Source organism: Microcaecilia unicolor, chromosome 1 (genome assembly GCF_901765095.1).
Source record: "Microcaecilia unicolor chromosome 1, aMicUni1.1, whole genome shotgun sequence".
Taxonomy (NCBI): Eukaryota; Metazoa; Chordata; class Amphibia; order Gymnophiona; family Siphonopidae; genus Microcaecilia; species Microcaecilia unicolor.
This window is the reverse complement of record NC_044031.1, coordinates 550,778,969-550,806,394: the sequence shown is the minus strand read 5'-3', so window position 1 is coordinate 550,806,394 and position 27,426 is coordinate 550,778,969. Positions and strand designations below refer to the sequence as shown.

Below are 27,426 nucleotides of genomic sequence, written 5' to 3'. Positions count from 1 at the left end.
AGACTGTCCTAATTGGCTTCCTTGCTTACAATGGACTAGGGAGGCTCACTTCCACTGCTGTTTATTAAACCTCCTTGATGCAGAACACCTGCTCCTGTCACAGCTGTTAAAACATGCAGGCTCAGACCCAGCAAAAAAAAGTTTCAGCCTATATTGGACTCTATCAATCAAAATTACTTCGTTCTAATCCATCAGTGGCAGCAAAATAATCCAGAAGCAGGCAGGAAAAAATGGGGCATGGCGAGAGCCTCCTTGGTACCTCATTGCTGTGCTGGCCCTGCAAGCATGTTCAAAATTCTTGCGCTGGTACTTCTTGAATGCTGACCTCGTGCATCATGATATCAATATAAGAAGAGTCAGCCCATAACTTGTGCACATACTTGTGATACCAGCACAGAGGGAGAGCAGAAGTGTTCAACTTGGGAGTCACATGAAGTTTCTAAGACATCAAAATACAAAATACATATTCTTTTAGCCCGCCCGCTCTTTTGAGCTTCCAGCTCAGCTGGAACCAGCCTCTATTGAACAAGTGGTATGAGCCTTCATTCACAACCACCTGGAATTTTTCCAATATTTTATACTTCCTGCCAACTCAGTTCAGCCATCACAATGACAGTATCCAAAAGAGCCATAAACCGCAGCTTCATCAGGAACCCAGATAACGTGGATCCCAACTCTGGTCACTAGGTGTTGCTGTTATATGATGACCAGGTCCTTCTGCCTCCCAGAATTTTGAATGCTTCCACTGGTTGACAGTGAAACCTGTGGTAGTACATACACCACTGAGCCACTAGGCCAGCCTGGGTACAATGCAAATTCTGATAAATTAATCTTTACATATTATCTGAATCCTATTAAGGTAGCCTATACACTATTGTTTTTCAAATTTCCATAAAAGCCATACAAGTACAGTAGGAATCATATTAACAAGTACAAAATTAGAAAAGATATGGAGTGGCCCAGCTAGGAAAAAGTAACAATGATGAAACATTGATAAATAACAATTTTTCCAAAATGATTCTTTCAAAAAAATGTAAGATAAAAGATTGCTACATTTGTGCTTTTAGTTCAGGTTTCAAGACAGCCTCTTAACTGAAATGTTAAAGCAGTCTGTGGGTTTTAATAAATAAAAGTAAATAAATACATAGAAACAGAGAAAATGAAGGGAGATAAAGATCACATGGCCTATCCAGTTTCGCCATCCATGCATTCTACTCTCCCTATCACTCCCTTGGAGATCCCTATGTACTTGTTCCAAGCTTTCTTGAATTCAGAAACAGTTTTCATTTCCATCACTTCCACCAGCTCCATGAATTCACCACCCTTTCCATGAAGAAGTATTTCCTCAGGTTTCATGAGTTGGAGGAAATGAATCATTAGAACAGATTTAAACAAATATACATATGTACCTGGATAGAGTGAACACTGCTTTTTGAATGACGAACTGGTGGCACATTTACTACAGTCTCTTGAAAATCCAGCACATTTTCAAAACTAGTGTTATTGTCTTTCATCTTTATTTCTTTCATCCAATTCTAGAAAATAAAAGCATGAAGTTTTATTCAATTTTGGCAACGATTAACTGAATGAAGTAGAGCAGATTCATGAGTAATGTTTGGAATCCAGAAGAGGTAGAAGGGCAAAAAAACATTACAGACTAAGGATGCAGTTAAATAAGGAAGATTTTCCACCTTTCAGTCAGATTAAGGATATGTAGTAGAGAATGACACAGGGACAAAGTTTGCCTCCGTCCCTGCGGGCTCTGTCCCTGTCCCCACACCATCCCAGCCCCATCCACCCTGCAGGCTCTGTCCTCCATCTGCAGAATCCTTAAACACTTATCTTTTTATTAAAGTATAAAAAGGAACAAAATTTTGTGCAACTGTTTATAAATCACAAATAGAAAACAGTAAAAACAATGGGCAACTATAATAACCCCCCCCCCCCCCACACCGTCCACCCTTCCAACCCCAACAATAGCTGACTTCTACTACCCTGTGATAGTGTGAACCACGGAAAGGTATGGAGTCCTCATAAAATACAGCCAAACAAAGGGGATATAACTGAAACAAGTGTTTATTTACTTGAATCCTGAGGACTGTTAACAGCCAGGAACACAGGGAAAACACCTCTTGCATTTGTATAAGCAGTCTTTCTCAATTCTTCTCCAACTACTAGGGTCTGACTCCAGCCAGACCTCAGAGCAAGACTTGTCCGTTCCAAACAAAAGTGGCTTACCTCACCCAGGTCACAATTCTTAATCATACCCTGGGGCTTCAACTCCTTCTGTGGGCCTCTGTATTGGGTTCTCCTGCTCACTCACTCTCCTTGGAGCCACTGTATCAGGGCCTCCTCTCTCCGAGCTCCCTCCTGGCCTAAGCCCCGCCCCTCTGGCTCAGGCACAGCCTCTGCAGCCTAGTTCCACCTGAAGTCAGCTTCAGCAGACTAGCGTAATCTGCTGAAAGGAGACTGACCTTCATCAGTGAGGGAGTGTTTCTTGCCCCTATACTACTAAATCCCTCACAAACCCCAAGGAAGATCAGGTTATCCAACAAGCTATGTTTTTTTCAGGGTTAAGAACAAGGTAATTTTCAGTTATCCATGAACTGCCAGCTGGCAGTCTGATATCACTGCCTTCAGTTTGTTATCTCTATCTCCACCTACTGGTAGAAGGACACAACCCACCAGTTCCTGGATTCATATGCTGCACAGGCTAAGGAAACCAAGATTCTGAATCTAAAGGACTAAATGAGAAAGAAAAATATTGAAGAGAAGGGGGCCAGTATGGAACCCTGGGTAACAAGGACAGAGAAGGCCAGATAAAGAAACATATGAAGATCGATTACCGAGAAGAGAATCAGTACAGTACAGTATCAGAGATCCCAAAGAAGTGGAGCCTGGAGAGAATTGAGTTGTTATTAAACTGTTTATTCGATTCTTGATATACCACCTTTCTGTGGAACAACCAAAGCAATTTAATTATTATATACAGATACTTTCATATAGGTAATTAAGGGCTTATTTTACCAAGCCGCAGTAGTGATTCCCATGCAGCAAATGCAACGAAGTTAATAGGGATTGAGTGCGCTTCATTGCAACTGCCGCACCAGGAATCACTACCACAGCTTGGTAAAAGGAACCCTAAAATTGTTAGCACTTAACATACACAAAAATGTTCCTATTTTATAATTGCCTAATTATGGTATACATTTTAAGACACTCTGTCATCTCTAAAAATATTTTAAAATAAACAACCGATTTTTTTTTTAATGACATTACACAGGAAAGGAGAAACGGGTGATATGATACAGACGTTCAAATATTTGAAAGGTATTAATCCGCAAACGAATCTTTTCCGGAGATACGAAGGCGGTAGAACGAGAGGACATGAAATGAGATTGAAGGGGGGCAGACTCAAGAAAAATGTCAGGAAGTATTTCTTCACGGAGAGAGTGGTGGATGCTTGGAATGCCCTCCCGCGGGAGGTGGTGGAGATGAAAACGGTAACGGATTTCAAACATGCGTGGGATAAACATAAAGGAATCCTGTTCAGAAGGAATGGATCCTCAGGAGCTTAACCGAGATTGGATAGCAGAGCTGGTAGTGGGAGGCAGGGCTGGAGGTTGGGAGGTGGGGATAGTGCTGGGCAGACTTATACGGTCTGTGCCAGAGCCGGTGGTGGGAGGCAGGGATAGTGCTGGGCAGACTTATACGGTCTGTGCCAGAGCCGGTGGTGGGAGGCAGGGATAGTGCTGGGCAGACTTATACGGTCTGTGCCAGAGCCGGTGGTGGGAGGCAGGGATAGTGCTGGGCAGACTTATATGGTCTGTGCCAGAGCCGGTGGTGGGAGGCAGGGATAGTGCTGGGCAGACTTATACAGTCTGTGCCAGAGCCGGTGGTGGGAGGCGGGGATAGTGCTGGGCAGACTTATACGGTCTGTGCCCTGAAGAGCACAGGTACAAATCAAAGTAGGGTATACACAAAAAGTAGCACACATGAGTTGTCTTGTTGGGCAGACTGGATGGACCGTGCAGGTCTTTTTTCTGCCGTCATCTACTATGTTACACATCTCAACTATTGGTAGAGTAGCTAAATAAACAACTTCATACCTTTATATCATTATCAATTTCCTGCCATTCTTCAAATGTGAAATTGGCCGCAGTGGCAGCAGGTTTATCTTTTCGGAGAGCTCTGTTCTTTGGAGATAAACTTGCAAGCTGATTTTCACAGAATTCTGTAAGATCTGGATAATGCCCTTCTTCCCCGGACCTTAGAAGTGAACAGATTTTGTGCGTTTTCAAAATTAGACAGCTGAATATACATGTCTCTGATATGTTTCTCAAACAGGATGTGAAAAGTCAAAGTGCTTTCTTTTAAGAAAAAGAGAAGTACTACCATTAACGAAAAATCGGGGGGGGGGGGGGATTAAAAAGTAAAACAAGTAGCTACTGCAATGCAATATCAAAATATAGCTTTCTGGCTTCTAGTTGCCCTCTCTTCTAGCCGCCCTCCCCTTTAGCCTATATGCATTTTATTATTCTCTATAGTCCTCATAACCATGAATTTGAAAACTGATATTTACTGTTTACAAATATAACTGATATATATATATATATATATCTATATATCTATATATACAGTGGGGGAAATAAGTATTTGATCCCTTGCTGATTTTGTAAGTTTGCCCACTGACAAAGACATGAGCAGCCCATAATTGAAGGGTAGGTTATTGGTAACAGTGAGAGATAGCACATCACAAATTAAATCCGGAAAATCACATTGTGGAAAGTACATGAATTTATTTGCATTCTGCAGAGGGAAATAAGTATTTGATCCCCCACCAACCAGTAAGAGATCTGGCCCCTACAGACCAGGTAGATGCTCCAAATCAACTCGTTACCTGCATGACAGACAGCTGTCGGCAATGGTCACCTGTATGAAAGACACCTGTCCACAGACTCAGTGAATCAGTCAGACTCTAACCTCTACAAAATGGCCAAGAGCAAGGAGCTGTCTAAGGATGTCAGGGACAAGATCATACACCTGCACAAGGCTGGAATGGGCTACAAAACCATCAGTAAGACGCTGGGCGAGAAGGAGACAACTGTTGGTGCCATAGTAAGAAAATGGAAGAAGTACAAAATGACTGTCAATCGACAAAGATCTGGGGCTCCACGCAAAATCTCACCTCGTGGGGTATCCTTGATCATGAGGAAGGTTAGAAATCAGCCTACAACTACAAGGGGGGAACTTGTCAATGATCTCAAGGCAGCTGGGACCACTGTCACCACGAAAACCATTGGTAACACATTACGACATAACGGATTGCAATCCTGCAGTGCCTGCAAGGTCCCCCTGCTCCGGAAGGCACATGTGACGGCCCGTCTGAAGTTTGCCAGTGAACACCTGGATGATGCCGAGAGTGATTGGGAGAAGGTGCTGTGGTCAGATGAGACAAAAATTGAGCTCTTTGGCATGAACTCAACGCGCCGTGTTTGGAGGAAGAGAAATGCTGCCTATGACCCAAAGAACACCGTCCCCACTGTCAAGCATGGAGGTGGAAATGTTATGTTTTGGGGGTGTTTCTCTGCTAAGGGCACAGGACTACTTCACCGCATCAATGGGAGAATGGATGGGGCCATGTACCGTACAATTCTGAGTGACAACCTCCTTCCCTCCGCCAGGGCCTTAAAAATGGGTCGTGGCTGGGTCTTCCAGCACGACAATGACCCAAAACATACAGCCAAGGCAACAAAGGAGTGGCTCAGGAAGAAGCACATTAGGGTCATGGAGTGGCCTAGCCAGTCACCAGACCTTAATCCCATTGAAAACTTATGGAGGGAGCTGAAGCTGCGAGTTGCCAAGCGACAGCCCAGAACTCTTAATGATTTAGAGATGATCTGCAAAGAGGAGTGGACCAAAATTCCTCCTGACATGTGTGCAAACCTAATCATCAACTACAGAAGACGTCTGACCGCTGTGCTTGCCAACAAGGGTTTTGCCACCAAGTATTAGGTCTTGTTTGCCAGAGGGATTAAATACTTATTTCCCTTTGCAGAATGCAAATAAATTCATATACTTTCCACAATGTGATTTTCCGGATTTAATTTGTGATGTGCTATCTCTCACTGTTACCAATAACCTACCCTTCAATTATGGGCTGCTCATGTCTTTGTCAGTGAGCAAACTTACAAAATCAGCAAGGGATCAAATACTTATTTCCCCCACTGTATATATATATATATATATATATATATATATATATATATATAGAGAGAGAGAGAGAGAGAGAGAGAGAGAGAGAGAGAGAGAGAGAGAGAGAGAGACATTTTTAGGCATATACAAAAACAACAGCAAAGAAAATAATCCACACATTATAAATAAATGTCAATGCGTAAATTACAAATTGTAGTGGAATCTTTCTTGGAAACAAGCAGGACTCTGGAGACATCCTCATGCAAAGAGATGCCAGTTCTAAGCTCTCGAAACCAAAAGGTAACTAACGAAGAACTCACGGGGCGAACAAAACAAAAAGTGGGAAAAGGAAGCAGGCTGAACAAACAGTGGAATAAACAAACAGGTTTATTTGCTACAATATTTTGGACTCAACATCGAAGCTGTGAGGGCCAGGGACTGTAGTATGGGAGTATGGAATGGAGAAGAGATCCCTCATTCTGAGTGATGAGGGTCGGTAGACAGTCCAGTCTACACAGGTCTTCAGAGACCAGCTTCAGAAGTAGAGGGAACTATACCTGCTGTGGCCAATAGGGAATGATGAGGATCATGGTCCCTTAGTCCTGCTTGAGTGTCAAAGTCTTCCCCACCAGAGGGATGAGAAGATACACATACAAGAGGCCCTTCCCCCAATGGAGGAGAAAGGCATGTGATTCTAGTCTGCCATGTGACCTCAGTCGAGCAGAGCTGAGGGCCTTCGTTGTTGAGATGAGTGGCAATGAGAGCCACCAAGAAGGTGTCCCACTCTTGGAAGATCCTCCAGGCAACGCCCATGCCAAATAACATCTCATGTGGTTTCATCACCCTGCTCAATCTGTATACCAGACTGTTGTTCTTTGCTGCCAGGAACATGGCCCTAAGTACCATGCTTTGACTGGATGCACAGAGCCACACCCCAGTGGCTTTTAAACGCACAAGGTACAAGCCTGTGCCTCCCTGCTTGTTGACACAGTACATTGCAATTTGACTGGCTGATGTACAATACAAATGGACAATTTCTAAAAAGGTTTAGGAGCACTCCAAATGGCCCGCAGCTCCAGGAGATTGATGTGGAGTTGTACCTCCTGAGCAGACAACTGATCCTGAGTGTGAAGCCCATCTACCTGAGCCCCCTAGCCCAGGCTGGATGCATCCATTGTCAGCATTTTCTGTGGAGGAGACATTTGGAATGGTAGCCCCACCATCAAATTTTGCTGAATTGTCCTCCACATCTGCTAGGTTCCCTGTGGCCTGGTGCCACTGGGAAGCTAGGGTCCACTAGGCCACTCTCAAAGGTGCAAAATGTATTTATTTAATGCATTTGATATACCACTCGAGCCTACACATAAGCATAGGCTATGCAGGTTCACATAGAAATATCTGTACAGGTATATGCAAAGTGGAGGTAATGTGGCCTAATAAACTCAACATCTGTCAAACTGTGACCTGTTGACTTTGTTGAACCTGGTGGGCAATAGAGACAACTCTTTAAAAAGATATTCAACCTTCTCTGTCTCTAGGGGTTCCAAATGTGATGGGAGTGTAGCATTTATATTGTTAAGATTCATATGAAGCCCTGTTTGTATATTCTTATTCTCAATGGCCCCCTTCATCGTCTTGGGACACTTGCTGTCGAACCATACCATATGCAGTTATAAATTACCCCAATCTTCTCATCCTGGGGCACTATAATCTGTGTTGTCCTACAAAATGTTTGTCACGAGGTCTTGTGTCATTTATTCCCTATCAAGGGTCTTTATCAACAAGTTCAATTTCCAACACACATGGCAGAATACACTCTGGATGTTGTGTTCAGTCTACATGATCTAATTCCTATGAGGAATCTCCATGTGCTTTGGTCTGACCATTATTCGATTACTTTCTCACGCTCTCTTCCATCGACTGCCCCAATAGCGCCTAGTGCTACTATTATTAAAATCCCTCTTTGCATATGCCCCATGGTCCCCAAATCACCTCATGTTTCTTCTTTGTCACTTTCTGAGAAAGTTTCCACCTGGAACTCTGTTACAAATTGTAGCATGAATTAATCAACCCAGATCCCTAAACCCCTGTCTCCAGACCTGTTACATGAAAGAAGCCCTCCTACCCATTGCATCACAATGGCCTTCAACTTTTTCCGTGCCAGGCACAGATGGTAGAGTAATCATGGAGGAGATCTCTATCTCCTTCCCCTCCCTGTTAGTATTTTGTAAGGAACTGTACAATTGATTACAACTGATGTAAACTAAGAAAACATATGGAAAGGGTGGCGGATGCATGGACTAGCCTCCTGGTGCAGGACTTAGAGATGAGGACTGTATCTGAATTCAAGAAAGTGTGGGACATGCACATGGGATTGCTTAGGGAGAGGAGGAGATAGTGGATGCTGTGGATGGACAGACTGCATGAGTCATTTGGCCTTTATCTGCCATCATGTTTTTATCTCTAAACAGAAAAACATCACCAACCACCCCAAAAAAGCTATTCTCCATTTTGTCTGATCTCTTTTCTCAAATTCCTCTTGCCACTCATTCCCAACATTGACATCCTCACGCAGTACTTTGTAACTAATATTTCATCTCTTAACTTAGAGCCTGAGCATTTTGTGAATGTACCTTCTTCAGCTCTGGCCTTATTCTCAGCTACTAATACTCTGGACATTTTAGCAGCATTCGTTCAAGCATGGGTCTTAAACATCACAATTTTTTCCCTCACTATAATCCTCATTTCCACAATACCCACCATCTGCACTCTCAATCCCATTTCATCTAAATAGTCAAACAATCACCCTCAAGTCTCATTCCATTGCCATTGGATCTTATCAATCATAGCCTCTCTATTGGTTCTGTTCTTGACATGTGGAAACAAGCCACTCTCTATCCCGTTTTGAGAAAAAAAAACATCTAGATGTTTCTGTCACCATTAACTATAGACCAGAATCAAACCTAGCCTACCCATCTAAATTAACTGAAAAGGTTGTTTTCAACTAACTGGAATTCATGTAGAACATTCCAATATACTCCACTCACAGTGAGGCTGGTTTTCGGTCGGGACACAGTAAAGCCATCAGGATAGCCTCGATGATTATTGAAGTCCACACAATGTTGGGCAGAACAGTTTTGTCGGGAGACTATAGAATTGATAACTAGAGTGTTCGATAGAATTTCCAAGTTGACACTTATAACTTGAAAATTAACCCTAGTAAAATGAATATCTTATGGGTGTGGGTGGAAAGAATACAGTGATATAATGTTTTTCAATAAGGTTGGCATCCGCTGAGATTCCTTTACAGACTAGTATTAAAATTCTAGGAGTAATTTTAGACTTTTCTATGAGTTTGGAGAGACATATAAATGAAATAGTCTGGAACTCTTTTTTTTTTTATTAAACAAGCTACTTTGTAGAATAAAGCCATTTTTGGATATTTCTCATTTGAGAACTGTGCTACAGTCAATGATTAGTTAATTAGACTATTGTAACATTGTTCTGCTGGGCAATGACTCACAAATTCAATGTTTACTGCATATGCAAAATGAAACAGCTAAACTTTTTTTTTTTTTTTTTGGGGGGGGGGGGCAGATCTAGTGATCATGCCACCCCACTTTTGATTAAACTGCACTGGCTGCCAGTCCAAATGAGAATTCAATTTAATTTTTTGATGGTTTTCAAAATGTTGTACAGATTAGCTCCTGATGATCTGCATAATATGATTGCTCTTTATTCAGCAACTAAAACACTGCTCATTAAGGAAGAGAGGTTGAACATACCCCCAGTTTTGGGTGTCAAAAGGCTGTTATTAGGCATAGATCTTTAGTAGAAGACATCCAGAGCTATGGAACAAATTACCAAAAATATCTGACATATTACCCGTTATTCTGTATTTAGGAGGGCGATTAAGGCTTATTTGTTTGCTCAATATTTGAAGGGTCCTCGAGTATGGAGCAAGAAGTATTTGTGTTACATGTAAGTTAATGTTACTCAATGAGATGTCCCATTTTTATTTTGATTGTGATCTACCTAGAGCCTATTTAGGAAAAGCAGAATAGAAACATCCATATTAGCTGAGAAACAAATCTATCTGCCACATTCAACTTAGCAATCACAACTTTCTACTGATTTGGCCTGCTATCATCTATTTGAAACTATTCTCTATTAGTTCAAATCTTTGCTATCTGCTCATTCTTTTATCGTTCATACTGACTCTTCAGTCTCATCCTCTTATCCATTATCATGTGGTATTCCACAAGGCTTTATTCTTGGCCTCATACTTTTCAGCATTTTCCTCAGTTCCTTAGCTACAATGATTCAGGCATTAATTTCTATTTTATGCTGATAAAATTCTGCCTTTGGCTTATGCGGAACCTTTTCACCACGATTTTATTCTGGTTCAGAATTGCTTTATAGAAGATCGCATCATGGCTGAATTCAAATTGGTTAGTCTTGAATCTGTCTAAGACAACAGCAGCATGGCTAGCTGGTAAGTCCTGTTGTCCAACTTCCACTTTATGTGGATCTTCTTATAGATTCCTTTAAATATCTAGGAGTGATCATTGACTATAAACTGACTTTTACACCACAGGCATCTGTTACAGTTAAAGCTAGACTCTTTTTGCTCTATTGATTTTATGCCATTCTTTAGATGATTATTCTCAACACACTGATCCATACTACTTTTTCTTCATCTTTGGACTATAGTAACATCATATATACAGGCACCTCTGCTGCTGATCTGAAATGTCTACACTCCATACAGAACACCACTATCAGGATTCTACCAAAAGCAAGCAAATATGATCATATTTGGCCTCTTATTACGGCATCGCTGGCTCCCAGTATGTCCTACAATTCAATACTTGTACTGACACACAAAGCTCTTCAATAGGCATCCCTTTTCACTTGGTAACTATGCTTGCCCTGCATACCCCCTTCCACTGCCTTCATGCCTTACATGATCACTAGTTCATCCTCCATCCCCAACCTCCCATACTGACAAGACTAGAATCCACCGGGCACTCTGCCTTCTATTTCCTTGCTCCATCTTTGTGAAATGCATTACCCCCAGATCAAAGTCCTAAAGTCCCTTATAAAGTTTTGCTCTGGTCTTTAAACCTATATTTTTTATCTGGCCTTTGTGGACCCATAGAACGTAGGTGGGGATCAATAAGCTGCAGAGCTCACCTGTCTTTCTTTAGTGCTTTTGAATTTCTGTTACTTATGCTTTCCCTACACTTTCCTGTCACAATGGCATTCCTATTTCCTCCTTGGTATTTTTAGCTGATTTGTAAACCACTTTGATATTTAGCACGGGAAGGCATATACAATATAACAAACCATAAACCATAAGGGAAGGAGAGCAGGCTTGGGCAACATAAAACCTAAGCTACTATGCACTTAGGTCCAAGGAAGAGAACCATGACTTCTGAAGGACTTTGGGCTGAGGCAATGGATACCTAGAAGACCCTTTAGAAAGGACCAGAAGTGTGCAACTTCACTGAACTACTGGAAGATCCCACCAGTGCCAATAATACATGATAATGGACTTGACGCAGACCACCACCCTGGGGTCAGACCCCCACTTGAAAGAGCCAAAGCACATCCAGGTGGTCTGCTAGAACTCTCTGCTGAACCATGTCCCAAGAAACAGAGTATCAGTATCAGCCTTATAGCTAGGACACATTGAGGGGCATAACCAAACGAGGCCGGCCATCTATATGGGCGGCCATCTTCAAGGCCGGTCCCGTAAAGCGGCATCCCGACCGTATTATCGAAACAAGATGGCCGACCATCTTTTCTTTCGATAATACGGTCAGAGCCGGCCAAATATCAACATTTGGGCCAGCTTTAGAGATGGCCGGCATTGGTTTTCAGCGATAATGGAAACTAATGGCGGCCATTTCAAACCCGGCCAAATCCAAGGCATTTAGCCGAGGGAGGAGCCAGTATCTGTAGTGCACTGGTCCCCCTCACATGCCAGGACACCAACCGGGCACCCTAGGGGGCACTGTAGTGGACTTCAAAAATAGCTCCCAGGAGCATACCTCCCTTAAATTGTGTGCTGAGCCCCCCAAATCCCCCCCAAAACCCACTACCCACAACTGTACACCACTACCATAGCCCTTACAGGTGAAAGGGGGCACCTACATGTGGGTACAGTGGGTTTGGGGGGGGGGGGGGTTGGAGGGCTTCCATTTACCACCACAAGTGTAACAGGTGGGGGGATGGGCCTGGGTCCACCTGCCTAAAGTGCACTTCACCCACTAAAAACTGCTCCAGGGACCTGCATACTGCTGTCATGGAGCTGGGTATGACATTTCAGGCTGGCATAGAGGCTGGCAAAAAAATGATTTTTAATTTTTTTTTGGGTGGGAGGAGGTTGGTGACCACTGGGGGAGTAAGGGGAGGTGATCCCCGATTCCCTCCGGTGGTCATCTGGTCATTTGGGGCACTTTTTGGAGGCTTGGTCCTAAAAATAAAGGGACCAAGTGAAGCCGGCCAAGTGCTCGTCAGGGCCGGCCATCTCGTAACCATGCCCCCGTCCCGCCTTCCATACCTTGCAAAAACACCCCCTTTAACTTTGGCCGGCCCTGCGACGGAAAGCAGTTGAAGCCAGCGAAAATCGGCTTTCGATTATACCGATTTCGCCGGCTTCAGGAGATGGCCGGCCATCTTCCGATTTGTGGGTATCTACTCCGGGGCCTCCCCTCCAAATTCTCCTCCTTCAATGCATCCATATCCCACCACCACAGGCACAACCCACTAACCACAGACATACCAGTGTGCACACCTCTTCCTACAACCTAGTGAAAACCACCATCAACAACTACCACCTCACACTCACTCTCAACTTTTTCTCAAACTGACAATTCCTCTACTCTCCAACTCCACCAATTCGGAAATGGGTCTAAACACAGCTTTTCTCTTACCTCAAACACTTTTATATCGGGTCTAATTCCTTTCTTTCTTTTTCTCTGCCGCAGGAAAATCGTTTTGCTATCTGTTTATGTGCTGGAGACGTTCATTCCATAAGACCGCCCAAGTCATGAATATTAAACGCCCCCTCCGGAGACATCTTACTCTAAACATACTAGCGATTTAAACCATTTTTTCTTTTGTTTGATTATATGCTTTGGATGTTCTTCTGAGAGATATTCATCCACGTGCTTTTTAGACTATTTTTTTTGGACATTTATCTCTTTCGAAATGAGCCCAATAGATGGCAAATGTTTAGGCTTTTTTTTTTGTAGGTTTTTTGGGTCTCCAGAAGAAGCCGTTGCGAACCCCAGCCTAATGTTGAGAAAAATTTAAATGCTATACAGCAACGAAAATAATTGCCTTTATCGATTTTGAAGACTGGACATTTAAATCTTTGATCCATTGGAACTGCACTACAGACAACAGTCAATGAAACAGCTACGCCATTTGTGTGCATCTCAAGTTAAGTACCTTATTTCATCTGCATTATTATAAATAAGACAATTGGCATTATTTTGATATATGATTGTTTGGTAGATATGATTAAGGACAATTAAAGTTTTGTGTATTTTTGAATCTACTAAACAAGATTTTTCCTTAGGAGGTTTTTTTTCTGACCAATAATTATTGCTTGTTGACCAGTCACATTAAAAGTGACCGCAAATTAAGAGAGCCTAAAAATTGTTGCTCTTGGTCGTTATGAGGTCTTTTCCTCTGTATTTTTGAAAACTACCTATGGTCCCTGTATTTCCACATTACAATTACATATACCATTGTTTATTTCAGATAGCTCTATTTTTTACATGGTATAACTGATCCTTGTTATCTTGTTGTGTGACAGTTTATTTTTCTTCAGGTAAGGGAGTTTTGACACTGCTCTCTTTTTCCTGGATTAGTGATCTTAAGGCTGATGATATTAACATTTGGACTGCATTAGGAAGCGAGAGACGCTGTTTTGGTTTATGCCACATTATGCTGGGACAGCTTTGAGGCCTGTTAGTTTTGGTAATAAGAAATTTTTGAAGCCCTTTGCAGACTTTCTCAATCATGAGCTTTTAGCACACAAGTATTTGTGATTTTTAAATACAAATGCTTTGTTTTGAAAGTCCTAACTTTTGCAGCTGATCCTTTTAACTTCTTTTTAAACATTTTCCTCATTTTATCATAGTCACCCTTTCAAAAGCTAAATGCTGCCCCTCTAGTTTTCCTTAGTGACTTCACTTCAGATACCAGCTCAGATTTGATCATGTTGTGAACACTGTTTCCCAGCAGACCCAACACTGTTACCTCTTGTACTATGCCCTGCATTCCATTAAGGACTAGATTTAAAATAGCTTCCCTCTTGTCAGTTCCTTGGCCAGTTGCTTCAAAAGAAAGTTATTTATTACATCCAGGAATTTTACCTCCACCAAGTACTGGTCCTCCCACCTACCCTTGGCAGTAGAGAGCACAAACACTATAGTGCATAGTAAGAATACTTAGTGCTGCTGCTGTGTTATGTTGACCAACTGGATTAGCTATATGACCTGTTTAGATAAGAGTAGCCTCAGGCCATTACAAATTATAAACCCTTTACTATGTAATACATACATTGTAATATAACAGGAAATAGCTACCTCAGTATCCTCAAAATCTTTTCCAAGTGCTTAACATCAGTACATTTTTCAATAAAGGTGTAGTCAAGATGATCAATGGGAATATGAAAGGTTTTTGTTGTTCCACAGTTCAATAATGACGAGACTTCTTGAGCACTCATAGTTTAAAACCTAAGGAAAACAAAACATTCATAAGCCTGACTGAACTTTAAATTGCAAAAAGGAATCTTCTAAACCATTATCTGTGGTATTCTGATAAAATCATCATGTCTTTTTTTTCTTCCCCTCCCCCTACCACATAAATATGTCCTCATCTAATAACTTTTGAATTATTCATTCAACTTAAGTCTCTTTCCCTATATTGAGAATATAAGTCTGTTCACAGTGGTACATGCCTTGGTAATGTCACAGCTAGATTACTGTAATGTCTTGTATACTGATCAAACCAAGAAGAGTTTGCACTAGCTCCAACTAATTCAGAATGCTGCAGCATATCACACCCTGCAAAAACTGCACTGGCTACCAGTACCCCATAGAGCCAAATTTCAAACTGTCTTTGATTTTCAAAGCCCTCAAACAAAATGGGCAAACAGTACCTAAAGAATGTGTTAGTTCTCTACATATTTTGAGGCCCCTAGTGCTCTAAAGGCAGGGCCAATCTTAGGCAGGGGTGACAGGGCTGTTGCACAGGGCCTCGCGCTTCCAGGGAACCCGTGACGCTCCCTCCCACTTCCTGTTATTGCCGTCTCCTTTATGCACAGGCCGTGATCTGACTGCTTTGCCTCTCCTCTCCCGAGCCGCAGGGTGCCCTCCCGGCACACATACCTGAAGCCACCCTGGTGGTCTAGTGGAGCCATAGGGGCAGGAAAGATCCCTCTTGCTGCAGCATCGCTCTTTAAAATGGCTGCCGAGAATTCCAGTGGTGGCCTCTAGGGACTTCAGCTGAAGTCTTGCGAGGCCGCTGCTGGAAGTCTTGGCAACCATTTTAAAGAAGATACGGCAGCAAGAGGGTCAGCACCGGCAATGGGCAGGAAAGACTGGGGATCTTTCCTGCCCCGAAGACTCCACTAGACCACCAGGGTGGCTTCAGGTATGTGCCGGGCGGGCACCCTGCGGCATGAGGGACCAGGGAGGAGGTCTGGTATAGGTAGGTAGGTGGGTGGGAGGGAGGGGAGGATACTGTAAAAATAAATAAATAAAATCAAGGTAATATCTGTTTCCCCTTCTCGTGCAGCTGGATCCCTGTGCACTCAGGTTGCTGCATCCACTTTGACTTTCTTTATTGGTGGTGGAATTTTAATTTAATCACACTTAGATTTTCAAACATGCCGGCTTGTGCATACGGACTGTATACAGGGGATGTATAATAAATAGAGTAGTAAATTGTAATCAGTGTGTCATTTGGAGGGGCTCGTTAAAGGGACACCCTAGTACTATTATATTCGTGCACAGATTTTTTTTTTCTCCTGGTAAAAGGACACTAAACAGAATCAGGTGCTCAACATTCAGAGTTTCTATCTATTTACTTATTTATGGCATTTTATCCCACATTAAACATGAATTAGATTGAAACCTGGTAGCATTTAAAATCTTTTTTTTTTCAAAAAGATTTTAAATGCCCCAGGTTTCAATTAATCTTTTGTTGTTTAAATGCTCATCAAAAGAAAAAAAAAAGATGGCATGTGGGAACTTGCTCCTTTTGCTTTATGGAATGTAGTGGTATATTATAAAAATGCACTTGCTTTTTATTTTTTTTTATTACTACTATTTCACAGAGAAGGTATTGATTAAGGAGGGAAGGGTTTCCTTCATGCAGAACTATCCAGTCAGTCTAAATGTGTCAACATTGTCCAGTTCAGCACACTATTTGCAGCCAAGTTCATACAAAGTTAATTATGTTCCGTGGAAAATAAACCTGTTGGCTCAGGCTGCTTGCTATGTGAATATTCAATCACTGTTTCATTACTGCTACCAAGTATTACATATTAAGGGGATTTGTTTTAATTCATTTATCCAGTCCTTACATGTATATGGTTTTGCTTTTTAAACCCAAAAGTTTCCTATGATTGCATTGTGCAAATTCAATTAGTTTTTCTGTATAAGTTTTGCTTGATTTGTCTTTATTTGAAATAAAAAATATGTTTTAAAACACATCTTGTTAACAAGGGGCAGGGCTAGGTAGGGGGGAGCTATGTAGGATGGAGGGGCCCCCACCGAATTGGTCTGCTCAGGGCCCTGCAATTGCTAAGACTGGCCCTGTCTAAAGGAGCATTACTGTTTCATTAAAGGAAAAAAACAAAAAAACAAAAACCGCATGATGAAAACCTACCAGTTAGCCATCTTGGTAGAAGCCCCCACACTCTGCAGCTCATTTCTAGAAGGGGGATACACCTAACAATGCTACCTGTACTTCAGGAAGAAGGTGAAAGCCTAGCTCTTCTCCCAAGCCTTTAATGCCTGAGGTGACTAACTATCCACATATTGTGTATCAGGATCAACCTGCCTCACATCTTGAAACATACAATTTACTTTCAATGTAGCCACCCATTTATGTCAATGCCTTTGTCCTATTCATCTTCTCTGTCTATATATCTCAAATGCATTTGCCCCCTCTGCTACCTATTAAGCTATTTCATTTGTAATTACTAAGATTTATTTTATATGAATGTTCTTCCTTACTTCCTATTACGCTGTCTTATTTGTATTCATTTATCATATTTCTGTTATATGAATGTTCTACTGTGCTGTTTTAGTAAGTATACTTCTGATACTGTGGTATGTCAGTGCTATTACTAGAATTGCTGATCTCCAAGGTTACATCATTCATTTTATTTTATGCTTATATTTGGTCACTTTACTATCATTATTCTGTTAACACAATGTAAGCTGCATATGTCAAGCTATATCTGCTGTACAATGCCTTAGGTGAACTGGTTTATAAAAGCAGTTAATAAATCCAAGTACATAAATTCAGATTTCTGTCACAGACCACATGACCCCTAGCTCACACTTTTCAACGTGTCCTTGATATCTACCAATGCTTAGAATCCTTGAGCCCGGAATTGCTCGGGGTAATCTTCCCGGCGAAAAGTCTGCAAATGCAGAAACTGCCCCAAATGGAAACGAGAAACCACCTTGGGCAAAAACGAAGGAACTGTCCTATCAATACCCCCGTCTCCGTAAAACGCAGGAAGGGGTCTCTGCAAGAAAGAGTCTGCAACTCTGAAATTCTCCGAGTCGAAGTAATGGCTACTAGGAAAATCACCTTCAAGGTAAGATACTTAACCGTAATCCCCAATAAGGGTTCGAAAGGAGAACGCTGAAGCGCTTTGAGAACTAGATTAAGGTTCCAGGATGGCAGAACTGGCATGTGCGGAGGACGCAACCAATTTACGCCCCTCAAAAAATGAACCACATCCGGGTGGGAGGCGATTGATGTCCCCTGAAGCTGGCCTCTAAAGCATGTCAGAGCTGCCACCTGCACCTTAAGAGAACTCAACGAGAGTGATTTCTGTACACCCTCCTGAAGAAAAGCGAGGATAACCGATACTGAAGCCAAAGCCGCTGATAATCCCGAAATCACATACCACGAATCGAAGGTACGCCACACTAAGCTATCGAGGTGGATCTTTTCCGAGCCTGAAGCATCTTAGTGATAACTGCGTCCGGATACCCTTTCCCTCTCAACTTCGCCCTTTTCTAGGGCCAGGCCGTAAGACCAAAGGGGGAGGGATCCTCCACCATGACTGGTCCCTGCAGCAAGAGACCGTCCTGTGCCTGGAGCTGGAGAGGACGACTGAACAGGAGCCTGACCATATCCACGTACCAGGGACGTGTGGGTCAATCCGGGCTCACCAGGATCACTCGACCGGGATGACTGGCAATGCGAGTCAGTAACCTGACCACCATAGGCCACGGGGGAAAGGCATAGAGCAGGCCCCTGGGCCAAGATTGTAGAAGAGCATTGATGCCTTCAGAGCCCAGCTCTCTTCCCCTGCTGAAGAAACAGGGAACCTTCGCATTGAATGTGGTGGCCATTAAGTCCATCATTGGCATCCCCCAACAGGCAGGTATCTGATCGAAGGCCAGAGAGGAGAGTGTCCACTCTCCTGGCTCCAACTGGTGGTGACTGAGAAAGTCCACTTGCACATTCTGTGACCCCACTATATGAGCCACCGTCAAGAGATGAGTCTCTGCCCAACGGCAGATTAGGGCCGCCTCACGCGCTAGTGGTGCACTCCTGGGCCCCCCTGACGGTTCATGTCAGCAACCGTTGTCGCATTGTCTGAGAGAACTCGAACTGGGCAACCAAGGAGAAGAGACAGAAACTCCCGAAGGGACAGACAAATCGTCTGCAACTCCAAGCGGTTGATGGACCAAGACGCCTCCGTTGAGGTCCAAATGCCCTGGGCCGCCTGTTGGAGGCAATGAGCCCCCTAGACAATGATGCATCTGTGGTCACGATCTTCCATTCCGGGGTTTGCAGAGGAATGCCCGACACCAGATTCTTTTGAATGAACCACCAGTGCATGATTGTGTGCAGACGGGTCGAACATGGCACCTGAACCTCGTAATCCTCCGAGAGAGGAGACCAACGGCTCAGAAGGTGCCACTGCAGGGGGCGCATGTGAGCTCTGGCCCACTTTACGATGTCCAAGGTGGAGGGCATGGAACCCAGAACTTGTACATAGTCCCAAGCCTGCGGGTTTGGAGTTTGGAAGAGAGCTCGCAACTGACCCTGCAACCGCTGTGCTCAAGCTGAAGGAAGAGAAACTATCCCTGTTCGGGTATCGAAGCACACTCCCAAGTATTCCAGTGTCTGGAAGGGCGTACGGCTGCACTTTGGGAAGTTGATCACCCAACCAAGCGATTGAAGCAACCTGACCACTTTGTCGGTTGCCCGTCGACTCTCCTCGAAAGAAGACGCCCGCACAAGCCTGTCGTCTAGATAAGGATGGACTTGAATCCCTTCCTTTCTGAGATAGGCCGCCACTACGACAAGGACCATGGAAAAAATCCGAGGTGCTGTGGCTAGGCCGAAGGGCATCACTTTGAATTGAAAATGACGACCAAGCACTGCAAAGCGAAGAAAACGCATGTGGGGAGGCCAAATTGGAAAGTGTAAATAGGCCTCTTTGAGATTGAGAGACGTCAAAAACTGCCCTGGCTGAACCGCTGTGATCACAGAGTGGAGGGTTTCCATGCGGATATGCCGAACCCATAAGGACCTGTTGACAAACTTGAGATCTAGGATGGGTCACCAAGAACCGCCCTTTTTTGGCACCACAAAATAAATGGAGTATTGACCGCACCCTCTTTCTGATGGAGGTACAGCCTGGACGGCTCCCAGTCGTTGTAAGTTGAGGAGGGTGTGAAGAACTGCCCGCACTTTGGCGGGAGATTGCAAGGAGATTCCAGAAACGAGTCTATTATCGGACGAGCCAATTCCAACCTGTAGCTGCCTCTGATAACCTCCAAGAACCATTCGTCGGATGTTACCCTGGTCCACTCCACCAGGAATAGGGACAGCCTGCCCCCAATAACCAGCTGGAGATGGACCAGGGCCCCATCATTTGGCGGACCTGGCTGCAGGCTGGTTTCTGTTACCGGAAAGGAAGGCCCGCCTGTCAACTCGAAAGGGCTGAGGTCTCTGAGACCTTGCTCTCTGAAAAGAGGCCCCGCTACCTGGACGGTAACGACGCGTATCCCTAAACTTAGGTCTAGGTCCCGCCAGTCACACAAATTTGGACCTGTCCTCCGGGAGGCGCTGGCCCTTAGAGTCACCGAGGTCCTTCACAATCTGTTCTAGGTCTGTCCCAAACAAAAGCTTTCCCCTAAAAGGAAGCCTTGCCAGCCGTGACTTAGAGGCCACATCTGCAGCCCAATGTCACAACCACAGTCAGAGACGTGCAGTGACCGCTAGGGAAACCTCCTTCGCCGAAGCCCTCAGAAGATCATAAAGAAGATCCACAAGGAACACTAAACTGGACTCTAAGGCTGGCAAAACAGCCATGAGGTCCTCCGGAGAGGAGGCTTTCTGTACCCACAATAAGCATGCCCGCGCCGCATAGGAGCCACAAACTGAAGCTTGCAGGGAAAGGGCCGCTACTTCAAAGGACAGCTTCAAGCAAGTCTACAACTTACGATCCTGAGGGTCCTTGAGTGCTGTGCCACCCTCCACAGGGAGAATGGTTTTCTTAGTGACCGCTGTGATTAATGAATCCACCGTAGGAACCTTCAGCAAGTCTAAGTCAGCAGCAGGCAGCGTGTAAAAATGCAACATAGCTCTACCAACCTTAAGTCCACTGTCCGGCGTATCCCACTGCACCGAAATAAGGATTTTCATGGCCTCATGCACATGAAAGGAACAAGGTGGGCATTTGGTGCCAGACATAATAGAGGGCACCGGACCTGTTCCCCCTGATGATTCAGGGGGTGAAATGGCCAAAACCTCAAAAGCCCTAATAATCAGGGAGGGAAGCTGTTCCCTGCAAAAAAAGGAGGGCAGCCGTCAGGTCATCCCCCTCCTCAGAAGGCAGGGTGACCTCATCTGTCAAATCCAATGATTCTGAGGGAGCGCCCGGAGACAAAAATCGGGCCATCTGTGTCAGATAGCTCCTCTGGATCCAAAATCTCCACCTGGGGACGTTTTGGCAGGAAAGAAATTTGCTGAGGAAGAGACGGGGCTACCTGAAGAGAAGCTCCTGACTTCCTCAGAAGAAAGGCATTGTGTATTAATAAAACAAAATCCGGGGAAAAAGGAACTGAAAGGGACTCCCCTGCTCCCTCTAAATTACTTTCCTCCATCGGAGCCTGTGCCACAGAAGCGCGCTGTGCCTCCTATCTGTCAACCGCCACGTGCGGAGCTGGTTGCACCTGAGAGGAAAAATGGCGCCCGCTGACGTGCGCTGCACTAACTGCACCGAGGAAACCGCTGAAACTATCCCCTGCGCTTCCGACTCACTGGACACCTGAGGGGAACCCCCGTCGCGCTGAACACCCGCTGTGGGCTGACGGTGGCACGACTCACACTCCTCTGACGCTGCTGTCCGGCCCCCACACCAGGAGCAGTGCTTAGCTGCCTTAGAAGGCACTGACATGCTCCACAAATGCCTGCCCCTCAAACAGACTCGGCAGCCCGTCTAGCTCCTCCGTATGATTAAACAAAAACAAAGTCTCTTAAAGAGACGCTTACCTTTTTTTTTTTTTTTTTTTTTTACTTAGGAGAGAAAGGCAACACCCGATCAGGCCCACAGCCCTGGGCAACGGAGGAAAGGTAGGGGGTGACCGGGAGGGACCTGGCACCACCAGGTGCACACCAGAAGCTACAAACAGCCACTCAACCCTTGACTGTGCTAAACTAGGCTCAAAGGACACCAGTAGCCAGATCAAACCAGAGCTGCACAGAGATGTCCCTCCACATGCTAGATAGAGAGAACCTCCGAGGTTTGCTATATGTGGACCTGTGCAGCCAAGTAAACCTCAGTATGTATTCTCTCTATCTCCACCTGCTGTTAGAGGGACACAACCCACAAGTCTCTGGATTGATCTGTGGGACACTACGGAAGCTTGAGAATTTCTCTGTTTAAGTAAACAAGCCATACTGTGGGAATGTGGTCACATGTTTCCCAATCCAGGTAGCCAGTCTGAACTCGAAAACAGGCTCCACCTCTCCCTTCACATACCAAATTAATTAGAGCTGTGTCTTATCTTCTACGTTCCAATTTATTTTCACACAATCAAAGTTAAACAATCATTTTGAAACAGAATTACTTCTAATCAAAAATACAGACCCCAAGTGCACTGGTCGGTCAAAGGCAGAGTTGAAAAACAATCTTTAAAATTCACTTCCACTACAATATTAGTGTGAATATTATATTTAGTTACAAATAATCTAATGAAAGCAATAAAAAACATATACCAATGCTTAAAGTGTACCCTTGTTTTCGAGATCTAAGGATTCTTTTTTCCTTTCAAAGAAATAATAATTTAAAGGATATGTTATGTGCAGCAGAAGTCTGGAATCGAGAGCTGGGGCCACCAAAAGGATGGTCATCATAGTACTTGTGGTTCCTGCTCAACATGCTCAGTGATGTGGGTTTCTAACCAATTTTTGGATGTACACACTGGTAAAATATATCCTTTAACAGCCCGTACAACCTGTGTGTCTGAAAATGTTACATATTTGTTGATGTGCCCCTGCAAATTATATTACGTCGGTCAGACGTCTCACCCTTTGAAGACTCGTCTTATCTAGCATCGACACTGTATACAAGCCCAAAAAACATATGAACCTTTGGTATCTCATTTTCTTGAAAAGAATCATATGTTTTTAGAATTACGATGTATAGTACTGGAGCAGATAAGAATCACAGAACAGAGAGGTGATATACGAAGATCACTCAGACAGAGAGAGCAGAGACGCTACACTTCAAACGGTAGCGTCAAAAGGCTTGAATGTTGCTATCGAATGGAAAGCCTTTTTGTGAATTTGCATAATTGCCACATTAGATGCCTAGACATTCTGCTATGTATGTGGGAGTTTAAATCTCGGCGTTCTTAAGAAGCTAATAGCCATTTTGTGTTTAGGAGCCAGTGGAGACGCTTGTCAGCTGACATTTTGTTCTTGGATGGATTACAGTTTAAAAAATGTTTTTTCCCCTTGAAGCAGCCAAGTCAAGGCAAAACAGAGCTCCTCTGATGGGATTTATGTGGACATTTACTCGTTGAATATGAAGAGTCATTCAAGATAAGTACTGTGTGTTTATAAATAGCAATTTACAGTCTCTAATCAAATTAGTATCTTTGAAAAGTTATCTTGTTTTTTGTCATATGAATACAACTGGGACTAGTGGAGTTTTTTCAGACATATGATTAGGAGGAGCCCTCAGTGTTTATGAAAGTTTTGAGCATTCAAACTGAGGTCTCTTTCTCCACTAGTTTTCACTACATAACATAAGACATACCTTGAGATACTTAAGACAATTGTAGAAACAAAAACTTTTTTTTCAATTTGATATTAAGTTCTACAGATTACAAATTCTTGTAGTAGTAATTAAAATCACCCATTATTACGCTGTTGCCCACTTTGCCAGCTTTCCTAATTTCCATAAATATTTCTTCATCAGTCCATTCTGTCCTGGCGGACAGTAGTACAGCCCTACCAGTACGTGCCTTTCCTTCACACATGGAATTTCTAACCATAAGGATTCCAGGCTGCTATCTGTATCATGTAAAATGTTTATTTTGACTCAATTTCCTCTTTAATATATAGCACAACCCCTCTCCACCAATTTGATCCACACTACCATTGCGATATAATTTGTACCTGTTAACAAAGTGTACCATTGATTGTCCTCCTTTCACCAGGTCTCTGAGATGACTATTATGTCTACTCCTTCATTTAGTGCTATATGCTCCAACTCTCCCATCTTATTTTTTAGGCTTCTAGCATTTGTGTTCAGACACTTCAAACTGTGGTTTTTCTTTGCATTTACAAACTGATTAGAAGTTGACAAGGATTGCATCCTTTACTCTGCTCTCCCCTTAAACACTCCTGGCTTAAACCTCTCTATTGGGATTCCTTAAATGTCCTTTTCAATAGTATCCTTCAAGGATACTCTACACTGAACCATACTCTCCTGAGCGCCTGTCAGCTTTTTCCCCCATTTTAGTTTAAAAGCTACTTTATCTCCTTTTTAAATATTAGGGCCATTCACTCCTGCCCATGCCGGCTCCGCTGACAAAATGCCTGCTTGGTAGCTCCTGAAGCAGTCTTACAGAAAATGTAAAGGATGTGGCAAACAGCCCAGAACTCGACAAGGATAAATATTACCCACCACAGAGAAAGGCAAGGCAAAAGCTCTATGTGGGAACATTTTCTGGAATTGCACCACTGCATCTATGAGCTTATTATGAATTCACAACAATCCAAAACATTTGAAGTTTAATGATTAAATTGTTCAGAATCAGTTTACAAGGGTTTAAACAGACATTTTTTTTAACTCACTAAAGAGCAAAAAAGTTTTAAACTTCCTTTTCTCATCTGGGAAGTGTGGATTTAGAAAATTTAGGGTTAACACTTCTAGTCTGAAAAAAAATGTTAGAAAATTCTCAGAGAGGAATGTGAAACTCTTAGCTTTTCCACTGACCTTAGGAGAAGGCCAAATCAATGTGAACTGAATTGTTTGATTGAACTTGAAAGGCCCTATGAAGATGAATAAACTTCTCAAGGCAAGGTGAAATTGACAATTGTTTTCTTTTCCAGTTTACATGCTGCATATAGAATGTTTTAGTTAAATAAAGAAGACATCAGTAACTACATGATTTTCTGTCTTGAAAACCATCTGTCTCTAACTAATAGTCAAAGTCCCATTTATTTCATATCTTTGCTAACCTATTGATTTCTTTGAATAGAACTGACTGTTAGCTGACCCTCTGATGTAAGCTGTTTTATGCCTATACAATCTTGTACTCTCTCTTTAACAGGTAAGAAGCTCATGGGAGGAAACCTGACATCAAACTGTCGGTGATCTGTTTCATGACCCTTCTACTTGCCATGGAAAGTATCCCTCTGAATAAAGGAAACTTAAAGGACCACTCTGCTCTGAAGTGTTAAATTAAGCAGCCTGAAACCACAAGAGGAAACCCAGTCCTTAGGGTAGCCCAAAAGCAGTAGAGAGCAGGGGAGGGCACTGTGACAGCATCAGGGAAGTCAGGACCAGGGAGAGAGCCCTGCTCCGGGAACAGCCCATCCTGAAACAGGAGCTGATGAATAAAAGTTCCCCAAGAACTGCTTTGTAGCAGCCAAGAAGCAACAAATTTTAGTTCTGTTTTATCTTTAGCCTAGAGAACATATAGTCCAGTTTAGTGCATAGCTTAAAGCAGTAGGGGTTGCACAGTAACATAGTAGATAATGGCAGTTAAAGACCTGAATGTTCCATTCAGTCTGCCCAACAGTCACATCCACGATTAAACCAACAATGAATGTGGAATAAAATTCATATAGCTTACCCCGATATTTCTTTGCCATTTTTGGAACATAGATCATAGAAGTCATCCCAGCACTGTCCTTATGCCCAACTACTGGAGTTGCGTATAAAGCTCACTCCATCCCATCCTGATCTGTCTTGCCATACAGAGGGCACAGATTTAGAAGTTGGTCCAGCATTGGTCTCAGTTCCTCACAACTGGAGTTGCCATCTAAGCACCACTCCTGCTCACCATATCAATATCTATGAGGTCATTTAAGTTTTGCTATGATATCATCCTCTTTTTATTTAGGGACCCTCTGCGTTTCCTTCCATCACTGTTTATGTTTCCACTAACTCCACCAGGAGGGCATTCCAGATATCCATCACTATCTCCGTGAAAATGTATTCCCTGATGATACTCCTAAGACTACTACCCCCACAACTTCAATTCATGTCCTCTAGTTTTACCTCTTCTCTGTCTCTGGAAAAGATCCATTTGTAGAACAACTTTCAAGTGTTTTAAACATCTGTACATCTTCCCTATCCCTCCTCTCCACTAGTGCAGTGTTGTTCAATGCAAGGCCTGGGAGCAAATGGTGGCTGCTAACTGGACAGCTCTGGAGCAGCCTTCACCATCATTCTGTTTTTCTCCTCCATTACTCTCTGACTCTTGAACCATGCTTATGAGAGAAAGAGGAAAGCAGAAGTGGGAAGAGCCACATGCTTGAACGACAAGGCATTTTCCAATAGACAAAGCGAATGCCAATTTGGAAATGCCTGCCTCCTTGAAGATACCCCCAATGAAAAGTTTGAAAGCAAGCTAGTGGGCATTGATGTCATTTAACACATGCTGGTCAGCTGTGTTGTGGCCCCACATGGGAAGATTTTGGTGGCTCTCCTCCAGCTAATTCTGATTCAAAGTGGCCCCAACTTAAAAATCAGTGAAGTCCACTGCTCTAGAGTATACATATTCAGATCTTCAAGCCTCTTCTTATACATCTTTTGATGCAAATCACATACCATTTTCATTACCTTCCTTTTTACTGCTTCAAGTCTTTTTATATCCTAGGCAATATATGCAAATACAAGCTTCACCAAGGACTTGTACAGGGGCATGAACACCTCCTTTCTTTTTCTGGTTACACCTCTCTATATATAGCCTAGTACTCTTCTGGTTCTGGCCACCACCTTGTCACATTGTTTCATCACCTTGAGATCTTGTTTGGGGGAGCTTCATTTCCAGAAGAAACCCATTGACAAGGGGAAGGAGGTATATGAACACTGAGTTAAACAGACTAATGTTCAAAGCCTAGTCTTATTTTTTGAAAAACCTGGTTCTCTCATTCTTATTCACTATTCCCCTACCCAGCCCCAACGGAATTTAAAAAAAACAAACCCAAACCCCAAAACTTCAGAAATACCTTATTCTTTGCCTGGTTTCCCAAAATGTCCACCCCCTTGTAAGAAATGGTTAAGAGTTATTGCAGCACCAGTTCCTCGCCCCTACCTCCAGGTAGAGAATGGCATGGGGACAAAGTTTGTCCCCGTCCCATTCCCGCAGGCCCTGTCTCCATCTTTGCCACGTCCCTGCAGATTCTGTCCCCGTCCCATCCCGTGGGCTCTGTCCTCAATCTGCAGAAGCCTCAAATACTTATGATTTTATATTTAAATCT

At 43.3% G+C, this 27,426-nt stretch overlaps 1 protein-coding gene across 3 annotated transcripts in view; it reads right to left on the bottom strand.

The window, feature by feature from the left end:
• SPAG1 (sperm associated antigen 1) overlaps positions 1 to 14,946 on the bottom strand; it is a 184,513-nt gene extending 169,567 nt beyond the window's left edge. For 2 of the 3 annotated variants that reach the window (XM_030217278.1, XM_030217286.1), the window contains exons 1-3: positions 14,802 to 14,946; positions 4,110 to 4,269; positions 1,410 to 1,535 (exon numbers count right to left, since the gene is read on the bottom strand). In XM_030217278.1, the coding sequence (XP_030073138.1) occupies positions 1,410 to 1,535; positions 4,110 to 4,269; positions 14,802 to 14,941 (426 nt within the window). In that variant the 5' untranslated portion in view covers positions 14,942 to 14,946. The remainder of the gene's footprint in view (positions 1 to 1,409; positions 1,536 to 4,109; positions 4,270 to 14,801) is intronic. The other variant, XM_030217295.1, reaches the window with a different exon arrangement.
• Between the last annotated feature and the right edge of the window lie 12,480 nt (positions 14,947 to 27,426).